Source organism: Hibiscus syriacus, unplaced genomic scaffold (genome assembly GCF_006381635.1).
Source record: "Hibiscus syriacus cultivar Baekdansim isolate YM2019G1 unplaced genomic scaffold, ASM638163v2 tig00112673_pilon, whole genome shotgun sequence".
Classification (NCBI taxonomy): domain Eukaryota; kingdom Viridiplantae; phylum Streptophyta; class Magnoliopsida; order Malvales; family Malvaceae; genus Hibiscus; species Hibiscus syriacus.
Genome location: NW_024063379.1, coordinates 126455 through 140533, shown reverse-complemented (window position 1 = coordinate 140533; position 14079 = coordinate 126455). Strand labels below are relative to the sequence as shown.

Here is a 14079-nt window from a genome sequence, read left to right as displayed (position 1 = left end):
ATGATGGGTGCTGTGGCGTTAACCTCACAGTCCAGAATTAGAAAATCGACAGGAAAAATGAATTTGTCAACCCGTACGATGACATCTTCAATTCGCCCTTCAGGACGCACGTATGAACGATTGGCTAATTGTAAAATAACAGATGTTGGTCTCGCATTTCCTATCCCAAGATTTATGAAAATTGATTTAGGCTTCAAGTTTACACTCGAGCCAAGGTCACATAGTGCCTTCCCAACAAATTTGTCTCTTATCGAACATGGGATGATAAAACTGCCTGGATCATGTCTCTTCGGTGGCAGCTTGCTTAAGGAAGAGCAAAATTCTTTTACCGTGGCAATTGTCTCGTACTGCTCAGCCTTTCTTTTCTTAGTAACAATCTCCTTAAGAAATTTAGCATAAGTGGGCATTTGTTCCATGGCTTCCAAAAAAGGAACATTAATTTGAACTTGACTCAGAATGTCAACGAACTTCTTAAACTGGATATTTTCGTTATGCTTCTTCAGTCTTTACGAAAAAGGAGGTGGGGGTTGGGCTTCCTGTACTGACGGGGTGCGAACAGAAGTTGCCTTGGCATTTTTATTTGCCCCCTCAGTTTCTTTACTTGACAAATCCTCAGCCTTTTCCTCTTCCTCTGGTGCTTCTTCCAGCACTTCTTGCTCAACTTGCACGATTACAGGGGGTGAATCATCCTTCGGTCTTCCCCCAAACTTATCTTCGACATTAATTTGTGTACCACATCGGAGAGTTAGCACACTGCACTGTTCTTTACCATGAGGTTTTGTGACTTCAGTGTCACTCGATAGATGTCCTGGTCTGCGGTCTTCTAATGCTGCGGCAATTTGACCAACTTGACTCTCCAACGCCCTTAATGACGAACTATGGCTCTGAAGCAGGGATCCTTGATTTTTTATGGAGGTTGTACGATCTTGCAACATTGTCTTCGTTGTTGCAATAAACTCTTGCATTATGGCCTTCAAAGAATTGGTGTTTGATGAAGATGGCCCTCTTTTGTGAGAATTATGCCATGGCATATTCGATTGAAATCCCTGGGAGTCATTGAAATTCTACTGTCGAGCTGGTTGATGAGCAGTGCTAGTTCCTTGATTTCCCCACGAAATGTTTGGATGTTGACGCCATCCAGGATTATATGTGTTGGAATAGGGGTTGTTGTTGCCTCGGTTGAAGTTGCCTACAAAGTTGATGGATTCTTGATTGGTAGGCAGTCACTCTCATTTTGATTGTCGTGGCATAATAAACATGCTGAATGGGCTGCCTTCACTTCTCTCACCTCACTTGGCCTTTGCAAATTCTTCAAAATGTTCGTGATAGTAGCAAGTTGGGCAGACACCGTATCTTTGGAATCTAGCTCGAAAGCTCCATGTGTTTTTCGCCCAAGTCCAAGCCTTGTGGATGGAAATTGATAATCGTTGGTGGCAAACCGATCCAGAATGTCAAATGCCTCTGCTGGTGATTTGTCAAGTAACGTCCCATTTGCCGAGGCATCTAGCATAATCCTCGTGGGTGCATTAACTCCATTGTAGAACATCACCACTTGGGTCTAATCTTGAAAACCATGATTCGAACACTTACGCATCAAGCTTTTATATCGGTCCCAACACTCATATATTGATTCGTCATCAGCCTGACGAAGAAGCAATGTCGTTCCTCAGTTGGGTGTTCATGTTCGGAGGATTATACCGTAGCAAAAATTTTTTGCACAGATCAGTCCAAGACTCCATTGAACCCGCTGGAATGCCACTCAACCAAGACCTTGCTCGGTCACGCAGAGAATACGGAAATAGCTTTAATTCCAAGACATCTTCGTGCACTCCTTGTTGGCGAAAAGAACCGCAAACCTCTAAGAAGTTACGAATGTGCTGCCTGGCATCTTCATTTGGCATGCCCCCAAATTACCCTATGGAGTTCAGCATATTGAACATGATAGGTTTAAGCTCGAAGTGGGCTGCCTGAATTTCTGGTGCCACAATTCCAGGATTTAAATCATCTAAGATCGGGTTTAAGTGATCACGAATGGCACGAGGTCTGACAGCATTCCTAGCATTTGGAATTGCCCCGACATTCTGATCATCCTCATGACCAATGCCTTGATTTCCTATTTGATACATATTTGCACATTGATCACGTCTTCTTCTCCTAAAGAGCCTCTCGATCTCAGGTTCAACCAGTTCTAATGGCTCGTCCGAATGTCTTCTGGTCATACACCATAAAAAACCCTGAAAAAGATAAAGAAAATAAAAAGTAAAACTATTTTTAAAAAATAAAATAAATAAATAAACAAGTAAAATAATAATGCTATGACAAAATAATTTAACTTCCAGTTGTCAATCCCCAGCAACAGCACCAAAAACTTGTCTGCTGTTTGTGAGTACTATAAATGGTGCGGATATGTGTGCAAGTATACACAATCGAACAAGTAATAAAGTGATGAGTGAGTATCGTTCTCCACAGGGATTGGGGGAAATCAAATAAGTTTGTCACAGCACTTTACTCTATCACCTAAGTAAAGTTAGAGATGGTATAAACAAATGATGATGTTGTGGCAAAATGAATGGATGATATGGAAATGGAACGATGGCAATGTGGTAGCAGATGAATATGTTGTGGCAAAATGGATTGTGTGTAGTGCGATCAAATAAAAATGTAAAGGCAAAATAAACTGTAAATACTGGTTTTGCTTATAAGAACTTTAGACTCCTCACACGACAAGCTACTATGGGAATAAGTGATGGGAGTTACCTAGGAAAATCTAAGTCCACTTCTCAGAATGGTTTTACTTCTATGCCTTAACTGCCCGACAGAGTTTACTAAGGGTGCCCTATGCTATCTCTAGTTAAGGGACTCGACAGATTGAAGATGCCTTGGCAAAATCGATTGGCGTTAGCTACTGCAGGGATCCTATTGGTCCAGATAACAGGATATGTCTCAGCAATACCTTTTTGTGGCAGCATTAACATCTAACATATCGCTCATGCACAACTCCTTTTAGTCGAATGAAATCCTAGCCTTATCTCTAAGGTGGATTAGCGCTAGTTACTATCTAGAACCCCTTGCTTATGTGGTTCCTCCCTAGTTTCTCTAGAATACTAAGGATATGCTACTTAGGCATTCTCTCGAACACTAAGTAAACACCTAAGGAATGGCTACTCTCATAGCTCCTACAACCTTAAGGCATTAAAATTCATAAGCAAAACAGATTATAACATACAAAAACAATCATTCATTAAAGCAAATCTTAAATATCCAAAATAAACTCCCACCAAGTAAGATTAGTTCATGGTGAGGTTCGAAATAAGCAAGCACAAAGCAAGTTAATCCGTTCCTTACAACCCAAATAATAAATAACGAAATCAAAGAGCAAAGGGAAGGAGGAAAAGCCTTCGACGTGCACTGCCGGAGCTTCCCTCGGCCACCACGAACAGTCCCATCGATCTAGCTCCTCTCGGACGCCTAGTTCACCACTCCCTATAGCCTGTCAACGGAGGAATGCCACGACAAAAATGATTGACGGGAAAAAGAGAACTTTTTCTCCAAATTTTTAGGCTCTTAGCGGCTGTCTAAAAATCTCCAAATCTCCTTAAAAAGTCAGGCTTAATCTTCTATTTATAGGGGAGAATGAACCTAGGGTTTTGTGTTAAAATTACCCTTGCACCCTAAAGTTCATTCCTTTTATGCGAGAGTTGGTGCAAAGATGGTAACTGGCCCCTCCTTTAATACTGATTGCAGAAAGCACTTTTTATGCCATGACAAATGGCTCTTATTAAAAATATATTCTTTGACTTTTTCTGCCCAGAAATGTCATCCGAGATGTTGCGACAATCACATTTTGCTCAGTAGTCTCCTTATGTCATGACATTTCCCTTTTGCTTTTCCTTGCTTCCAAATCCTGCACATCATTAAACAAAACACCTTCCCCATAATGCAACACTTATTATAAAATAAAATGCCGCGACAAACAAAATTTCACCACATGCAACTATATGCTCCTAAATGCATCTATATGATCCTAAATGGGATTTTAGACAATCAATGACTTAAGTGAAAAGGTCCCAAATATGACCTTTTTACGAAGTTATCACTGTCAATCCCTCAATCCTGACCCATCACAGGCTTTCAATTCAAGTCAAATTCGAGGGAACACACCTCCTTATGTACATATTAAGCTGAAAACCATCATGAGGACCATAAGGTGTGAGCCTAAGTAGTGATCCATTATCCCATAAGGAGATGAAAACCACACGAGGAAGTAGTTTCTCACTCCTACTTAAATAGGACAGAGCGAAGTTTTAGCTCGTGTTATGATAATGCAAGTGCACAGTGTGTGAGAAAAAACGAAAAACACACACAATCACACAACATACCAAACTTGTTCCTCAATTCTCTTTAAGACACATTTATTCTGAAAATATTAGCAAGCAAATCAGTACAACTATTTAGTGGTTAATCAAATTATAAACATAAAATTTATTTAAACCAAACAAGGGATCAAAAACTAAATTAGAATGAACTTGTAAATTTCATTGCAAAGATAATTAATTAATTGACTAACGACTTGACTCTCTAAAAAATAGTCCACAATAGAGTCGCCAAGCTGTCAAAACGATTTTTCTTAAAAACAAATTTAATATTTAAAAGTCTCGTCTTAATTAATTTGTGGTCTTATTTTAAAATCGAAATAAAACTTGGTTCGAGGAGTCACCACCAATCTTTGATTAGGGTGTGATTGAGCACCCAAAAACATGCTTGTCTTTTTAATAAAAATATTAATTTTAATTCAAACAACAATTTTACGCTCTGAGTTACCAAAATTTTGAATTTCGTAGTTGGTTATGCGTGGGGAAGGATTAGCACCCACACAACACCCTAAATCGGTACCTAGTTGATTAATTTATTGTCTTTGCAATGAAATTTACAAATTCAAGTTTAATTTAATTAATTCAAGATCCCATACAAATAATATTCTTTGAATTTTAGGACGGAAAAAAATAATATTTAGTTATCTACTATTGAGTAGAAGCGACCTTTTATGCCTTAAAACAATCATTTTTACTCCAATCGAAATAAAGAAATATTACAATTTCATTCTAAAGTTCATTACTAATTCCAAATTCCAATACATAAATAACAATAAAATAAAACAAATTAAATTAAATTAAATTTAAGGCTTCCTTTTAAACACATTCCTTGAATTTTAGGAAGGAAAACGATAATTTTTAATTATCTCCTATCGAGAAAAAACGACCTTTAATGCCTTAAAACAATCATTTCTTACTCCAATTGAAATAAAAAAATATTACTATTTCATTCTAAAATTAATTTGAATTCATAAATGATAATAATAAAAAAATAATTAAATACGAGTTACCAATCCTTTTAGAAAGAAGAATGATGTTCGATTATTTAAAAACATCGAGATCAGACATTTTATAAGTTATAACGATCTTTTCTTGATAAATTTAAATAGACGAACATTACTTTTTTTCTCTTTCTCAAATTTTACGTGTATTTAATTTTTAAGGTTTCACTTAATGGGATACACTTTTATTTTAAAATTATCGAAAACAACTTTCTTATACGTTAAGATAGTCACTTCACAATAATCCTAAAATGAACAGATATTACCGTTAGTCAAATTATTTTGATTCGAGTCAGGTAGTGCTTATGAGGATTTCATGCAATTCAATTTAAATTAAAACCTAAACTTTGTATGTATATGCATCATATAGATATAATAATATATAATACTTAAGAATAAACCTATACATAAAATATGTAATAAAATTTAACTTATACATTACCTTATTATATTACGTAAATAAAATAAAAATTTAAAACAACATAAATATAACTTTTATCATATACACGTAATTTATGTAAATTTAAAAATATTATACACAATAAATCGAAAATACAAAGATTATAACATAGTATATATTTTAGTATAAATGTAAATATATATATATATATATATATATATATATATATATATAAACATGTTATACTAAAATTATATAAATATACATAATATAATAAATTTATGAAATAGTATATAAATCAAATGTATAATTTTATGATTAAATAAATAAAAAGAAATTGAAACTTTAAAGGTAAAATAACAAATATGGCAAGGATAAGGATCTAAACGTAAATAAAATAACATAAGAAAACTAGGAAATGAAAATAAACCATAAATATTTGGGACTAGAATAAAAGTATTTAAAATAACACACCCGAAATTAAAAGAAACAAAAACACAATTAATAAGTCAATGGGACCAAAATGAAAGTATTCAAAATTACAAGCCAGAAATTAAAATAAGCAAAAGCAAATAACTTAAAGTGACCAAATTGTAACACGCGTGAAACTTAAAGCCAAAATTAAAACAAACGAAGTTCTCAATTGATGATTAAACTGAAACAAATTAATGTAAGAAGCCTCCCTTAAACAATTAACCCTCAAAGCCCAAACCTGAATGCCCTAGTTTCCCTAAACTACGACGTTTTAAGACCCCATATAAGCCCCATTATAAGCTTTTGTAAAACCTAGCCCTCATTTCTCTCATTCTCTTTAACCCCTTCTCTTTTTTTGCTTTTTTCTTTACTTTTGAAAGAAACACAACACCGCACACCGCCCCGATAAGAAAACTAGGAAATGAAAATAAACCATAAATATTTGGGACTAGAATAAAAGTATTTAAAATAACACACCCGAAATTAAAAGAAACAAAAACACAATTAATAAGTCAATGGGACCAAAATGAAAGTATTCAAAATTACAAGCCAGAAATTAAAATAAGCAAAAGCAAATAACTTAAAGTGACCAAATTGTAACACGCGTGAAACTTAAAGCCAAAATTAAAACAAACGAAGTTCTCAATTGATGATTAAACTGAAACAAATTAATGTAAGAAGCCTCCCTTAAACAATTAACCCTTAAAGCCCAAACCTGAATGCCCTAGTTTCCCTAAACTACGACGTTTTAAGACCCCATATAAGCCCCATTATAGGCTTTTGTAAAACCTAGCCCTCATTTCTCTCATTCTCTCATTCTCTTTAACCCCTTCTCTTTTTTTGCTTTTTTCTTTACTTTTGAAAGAAACACAACACCAACCACCTTCAAACAACTTGAAACAAAATTCCCTAACCTAAATCTCCCCAAACCGAACCTAAAAGTTAAAAAAAAAGATACATTCAATGCTTGACAAAGCCCTTCGTCGTCGACGAAGTGAAGGCCAAGGTAAACTCTCTCCATGTCTCTCTTTTTTGTTTTGTTTCTTCTTTTTTCTATTTTTTCCTTTCTTTTTTCTTTCTATTTTTTTATTTTCCTTTCTCTGATTTTTCTTTCCTCCTCTTTCGATTCTCTATTTTTTCTTTTTCTCAAAATCGAATACCCCTTTTTTTCTCTCTCTATTTTTCGTCCTCATCCCATTTCTTTTCCAGAACTCCCTGCTTAAATCTCCCTCTTTTGCATGTTTGGTGAGTCTATAACCGATGAATCATGATTTCTCTAACTCATTCTTTTAATATCCTGATTTTTTGGGATTTTTATCAATTTTTAATATGTTTTGGTGTTGATTTGAACAAATTTTGTATTCTTTTATTTTTTTACTGTTGGTGCGAGATGATGATAATGATTTGTTGAAGTGGCAGCAGGATCGTCGGGAACGGGTGGTGGCGCGGATATCCTCGGTTGACAGTGGAGGTGGCGGCGACCGCATGTCCTGTAAACCCTAGGGTTCAAAAACCCTAATTGATTTCGGTTAATTGGGCCCTTATTGGTTGGGCCTGGGTCTGTTGTAATTTGGGCTGGTTGGCCCTTGAGTTGGACTTTGTAATATTGGGCTGATTGGCCCCTTGTAATTTGGCATGTATAATAATAATAATAATAATAATAATAGTTAGTTAAATAATAATAATAACGGTTTTGACCTGGACAAAACGGGTGTCTACACTTTTTTATATATATGTTAGATCACATCAGGTTTGATTCAAGCTTTTACCTAAATATTCGAGTTAGGTCGGATTCAGATGGAGAAAATATGCTCCTTATATCGAGCCGGATTCGATTAGAGGGTATATACGTCTCGGGTTAGATATAGTTGATCAAAAACCTGACTCGTTATCATCTCCACCGCCAGTTGGCCTTGTGGGTTGCTAAATATATAAGCAACTTCGTTCTCTCCTAAAAAAGATGCTTGAAAGAATACTCGAACCTTCCTTTCTCTTTTCGTCGTGCTTTCTCAAGTTTAAATTATCATGTCTTAACTCAGATTTCGATTCTACTTCTGACGACCTTAAATCACAATTCTCTAATCAAATCAGAAAGGTAGATCATCACATACAACCATAATCTCCATACCTATTGTTGACCATCAACAAGATGTAAAAACCGTGCATATTTTAAAATAACCCGGTATTAAGGTAATTTAACACCATATTGAGAGATACGTGTATAACTATGGAGAAAAAGCAAGCAGGTAAACGTCGCATTGGAACTCTCCAGGTGTTTACATTGACATTTATTGAGATAATTGCTTTTGATAATAAAAAAATATATCTGAAGAAGAATAGTTTGGTAAAAAAAAGACAAAAAAGAAAGTCTGTTACGTTCTACAGTGATGATAACTTAAAAGAATAAACAAAGCTACAAAAGGAAAAAGGAAAAAGAAAACGAAGTAGAAACCATGATTGGCATTAACACAAGCTTAAGGTTCAGGGTTTAGGGTTCAAGGTTCAGCAATAAAACCAAATAGGACTCTGAATTGCACTCGCTCTTTATTCCGATTCCTTGAGGCTTTCACTCGTAAGCCACATTTTCTTTTGTATTATGAACACTACATCATCCTCATCTTGCTCAATCAGCTGTGTGTCTACCATTGCCACTGATTCCCAATGCAATGCTCCTAAGTACTTCTTTATCACCTCGGCTATCGATCGTTTATCGTTAACTATGATGTAACCTTTAGGCCTCGAGATTCGGTCCATCTCTAACAACAAATCCACAATGCTACACCCTTTCCTTTCGATGTCCGAAAACACGGTCCACGCATGAATCAGATCGTATGTTCTCGGATACGTCGAGTAGCTTTCGCACCTGTCGGTTCCCGGGGACACAATTCTTAGCAACAAATACTCACCTTTGTAAACCTTAACTATCTATATGAAACGAAGAGGTTTACATACCAGTTATGCACAGTTCCTAGTAGTCCTCTGTCATATACTATCTTGAGGGTGTTCGGTCCATCTTCGGGCACTACGTTCATGACCCAAACGTCTTTGTTGTTCAAGGAAGCTGCAAATGAACCTAGGTTTGCTTTCATATCCATCACGTTTCGAAACATATCGGACTCGAGATGTTGGCCGAAAATACTCCAGTAGTGTTCAACTCTTTGTTGCCAAAGTTCCTGCAGCACATCAATCAACTCAGGCATGATTAAGCCAGTTTGTTCACATATGCATCTGCTTATAGAGGCATACTCAAGACATTACCGTGTCCTTTACAAACATATCATCGGAGTAGCCTAACTCGGCAAGACGGGGTGGCGGTGTTGTCAAACGAGCTGGCCAAGGAGCCAAGCCGCTCCCTTTTGCTCTGTGAACTTCTGTTAAGGTAGAAAACAACATGATAAGTGTCTAGTTTCGGTATTTATCTTTTTCTAGCTGAAAAGAAAGCAAGGTGTAACGCCAGATAAAGGGGCCAAAGAGTACTCACGATTAGTGTAAGGACTTATACAAGCTTCCATTGGAACGTTCCATGCTGCATCGGGATCATCATCGGATCGGCACATTGGAGGTTGAGTACCGGGCTCTCTTTGCATAAAACAGTCATTTGTCAAGGGTTTAACCCAAATAACAGTTTCATCCCTTTTGGCTGCTATCTTCCAACCCATCCGTTCGACGAGGGTGCTCATTGCTCGAAAAATTCTCAAATCTTCTTCATCTTGTGCATATGCTTCAGGGGATGAATAGGCAAAATAGCCTCCAGGCCTAAGTATCCTGTCTAGTTCCAGAAGAAGGATCCCGTTTCTTTGAAGCCAATCGATCCTGCAACGAGAACAATGTGCAAGTTCAAATGACCGACTTGGATAAGGAAGCCTCTTCGTCCCCAAAACACCGAGATACGCAGGGATTCCCCTCTCAAGAGCAAACTGAATCTGATTCTGATGAGCATCATTCGGTGCTAAAGACATTGTAAGAATATCGTGTGCTAGAAGGTATCCTCCGAAACTAGCAACTCCGCATCCTGCATCGAAAACTGTTCGAACATTTCCCTCATTGTTCATGATGTTATTCGGAAAGTTTAACATCTGCCATTCGAAACACATGAATATGTTACGACTGCAGCATATCAAATAGCCATTGTTTTCATATGGGGAAAAATCACTCACATTTGCCATTGATTTAAGATATTTATCTGCTCCATAATGGAAATGAGTTCCTCCTCCAGGGAAAACAACCTTGTCACCCTTGACAACCATCCAGTTCTGGTCGGATTTCTCGGTCGCAAGATGTGTATGTGGTATGTTAGCTTTCCATATCTCATCCCGACTTTTTGGCCACCTGATCGGGACCTGCAACAACAAAGAAACCGAAAACATTATAATGCATTACATCTGCATATGACAACAAACATATGTAACATCCCTTGGTTTCATTTAAATGTGAAAAACAGGACTGTAACACTTCACCCTGTATCCAGGTGGAGGAGGAATCAAACAATTGTAACGTTTTTCAGGCAACGGACAATGTCTTTCATAGTGTTCCATCACAGATAAATCCAACTTCAATCTTGTCTGGTATATTAGATTCCTGTCTAGGCAAGGTATTATCTCGGAATGTCGATCATCACAAACCTTGAAACCGAAACAATTCTGATATCAGATAATCCACAAATGAACATAGCTGCGAAATCAAAAACAAGTTTGTTTCACTCACAGGGAAACTCTTTGGAACAACACCATCATTGGAATCTTCTTCAAATTTAGTTGAAGAACCAGCCGTAGTATCTTCCTCCCCACGCAAGTACGAAGAACCGAATTTCCTCAACGATTTAGTTCCGAACTCGAGCGGCGAGGAACCACGGCTTCTAGTATATGCATAGAAGCAACCGCAACAGAATACCAACACTATAATCCAAGTGATCAATCTCTTCTTTGTATTCACATCAACTCTTCCCCTTGTCATATCTTTTTCAGATCATCCAAACAAAAAAACCTTAAATTTCTAAGTATCTTTTTCTTGAACCTCGCCTGGTTGCATGTCCAAAACTGAAGAAGAAAAAAAGTGCAGAATCATTGATTCTTAATGAATAAGAACATATAGAGGGCTAAACCATTATCCTCTAACAATGCATTGAACTCAATAGAAGCCATTAAACAGACATTGGCAGTGCTTCACTGACATAAGTGATAAAGCACAATATTAAAAAAAAAGATTTATTACTAACAGAAACAAACCCAGTTTGATGTTCAAAGCATCAATGTTTTTACAGATTAATAAATGTGATATCTAAAAGGAAAATAGGGACAAAACTCGGAGAAGTTGTGCATGCAACACGTTGGTGTAGTGTAGTATTCTTTGAGTACCTTTAAATTTGCTAAGAGAGGAAAGATCACGTCTGGACAACCAAAAACAGAAATGTTTAGAAAAATATTCAGAATGGTAAAAGATGTTTCAGTTTTTAGGGTGTAAATAAGTTAAAAGAGACGAAGACAAAGCTTAACGACAATGAAGGTTATCGTTTGGTTGGTTTCGGGTGTACACGGCGGTTTTTCCGGGGGTTTTTGTAGAGATTTAGAATCATTCTTTCCCCTTTTTATTTCCAGTCAAAATCATCGAAATAGTGGAACTGATGAAGTTTTTTTTTTTCAGAATTAATACAATTTAAATAATTATTTCTAGTCATTTATTTTAATTTAGGATAAAGTACACAAAAGGTCCTTTGACTATAGAATATTGCTTTGTTGAGTCCTCCGACTATTTAAAGTTACAAAATGGTCCCCCAACTATAGAAAGTGATTTTGTTGAGTCCCTCAACTATTAAAAGTTACAAAATGATCACTCGACTATTCATTATCTTCCAAACTCGTCCTTTTCCGTTAAAAAAAATCGAGACAGTCTGAGTTGGACGTTAACCTGCTGATTAAGATATGATAAAATTTGATTTCATAATCTCAAACGACTATCAAATCTCAATCAGCATGTTAACATCCAACTCAAACGATCTTTAATTTTTTAGTGGAAAAGGATGAGTTTGGAACATAATGAATAGTCGAGTGCCCATTTTGTAACTTTTAATATTCAGGAGACTCAACAAAGCAACTCCCTATACTCAGGGGGACTATTTTATAACTTTTAATAGTTAAGGGATTCAGTAAAATAATTTCCTACAATTGAGAAATCATTTATATAGTTTACCCTTTATTTTATTAGAATTTCATATTTTAAAATGTTAGTAGAACAAGTTGATGATTTTTTAGCTTAATTACTGTCATAAAATTTACTGTTAATATTTTCTATTGTTATTTAGTCGTATATGAAAATTCAATCAATCCAATTTCAAAGGCTTAAGATAAAAAAAATCAAACTATATTTTTTTATTTAGGTATTTAAATTTTTTCTGGTCAATGTAAGTATCTAATGTTACTAATGTTGCCATTTTGAGTGTCTCAGCCATAACGATTGTTAAAAAAATATATTATCTGGCACATGTCACGTTTATATTTTAAAAAAATCATTTAAAAAACCTTTAAAATATTATTATATTTAAGAAAATCTAATTCCTCTAAAAATATTTTTAAAAAAAACTTAAACTTAATTATATTCCCCTTATCATCTCTCTTGTCGGTTGTCATTGTCGCCATCTTGTCGGCATGTTATAGGCTGAACAATCAACACCCCGTTAGAGAACGAAATATGCATGGGGTGGTTGTTGGGTTGAAGGTAAAGGCGAACAACCATCCACGGGCAAAGGGCAAACGACAGGTAGCCGAACAATCAGAACCTAGAGCGTAGACAAAGGATGGGTAATAACGAAAAAAGACAACGAATGATGTGGATAAAAGGAATTAGAATTAGAGTTTTCGAAGTTTTAGTTTTTTTAGATTTAAGAAAAAAAATATGGTTTTTTAAGAAAAAATATAATTTTAAGTTTTTTTCTTAAAATAATTTTTTTTTAAACATATAAACGCAACACGTTTTAAATATCATGTTTTTAACAGTCATGACAGACCATGCACTTAAAATAATAATATTTATAACGTTAGACGCCTATATTGACAAAAAAATCGACACCTAAATGAGAAAAGAGATATAATTTAAATTTTTTTTGTATTAAACCCATTTTAAGCAAAAATAAGTTACAAAGTTAAATAGTTATAAAAAATTATTATTGTCGCCTTATCTTGAGGTGAGTATTATATCATGTAGAGTCAAGACGAATCAAAAAATTTCGAGTCAGTTGAGTTGATGAGCCTTATTTTATAATTTAAAATGTATTTTAAAAAAAATCGAGTCGAGTTGTTCAAATTTTTATTTAAATTTAATTACAAATATTTATAATATTTATGGTTGTAACACCCAAATCCGAATTCGACCCAAACCCGACGGATTCGAGTGTCATACGAAACAACTGAGGTGGCTAACCATTTCTTTTTTTAAAAAAAAATCATTAATGAGAAACAGGGTATAATTTAGACTTTTATTTGTATTAAACCCATTTGAAACAAAAATAAGTTACAATGTTAAATAGTTATAAAAAATATTATTGTCGCCTTATCTCTAGGTGAGTATTAGATTGGATAGAGTCGAGTCGAGTCAAAATTTCGAGTCAGTTGAGTTGATAAGCCTTATTTTATAATTTAAATTGCATTTAAAAAAATTTCGAGTCGAGTCGAATTGTTCAAGTTTTTGTTTAGATTTAATTACAAATATTTGTATTGTTTATGGTTGTAACACCCAAATCTGAATCCAACCCAAACCCGACGGATTCGAGTGTTATACGAAACAACTGAGGTGGCTAACCATTTCTTTTCTTTTTTAAAAAAATCATTAATAAGCATCA

General features: G+C 35.2%; 1 protein-coding gene across 1 annotated transcript; it reads right to left on the bottom strand.

Annotated features, from left to right (window-relative positions):
- Positions 1-8792: 8792 nt before the first annotated feature.
- Positions 8793-11201, bottom strand: LOC120182481 (probable methyltransferase PMT3). Its single transcript, XM_039187451.1, has 7 exons — positions 10953-11201; positions 10706-10870; positions 10406-10588; positions 9730-10324; positions 9507-9619; positions 9201-9421; positions 8793-9111 (listed from the first exon to the last, which is right to left on the bottom strand). Exons 1-7 carry the CDS (start codon positions 11199-11201, stop codon positions 8793-8795), a joined length of 1845 nt encoding a protein of 614 aa, XP_039043382.1.
- Between the last annotated feature and the right edge of the window lie 2878 nt (positions 11202-14079).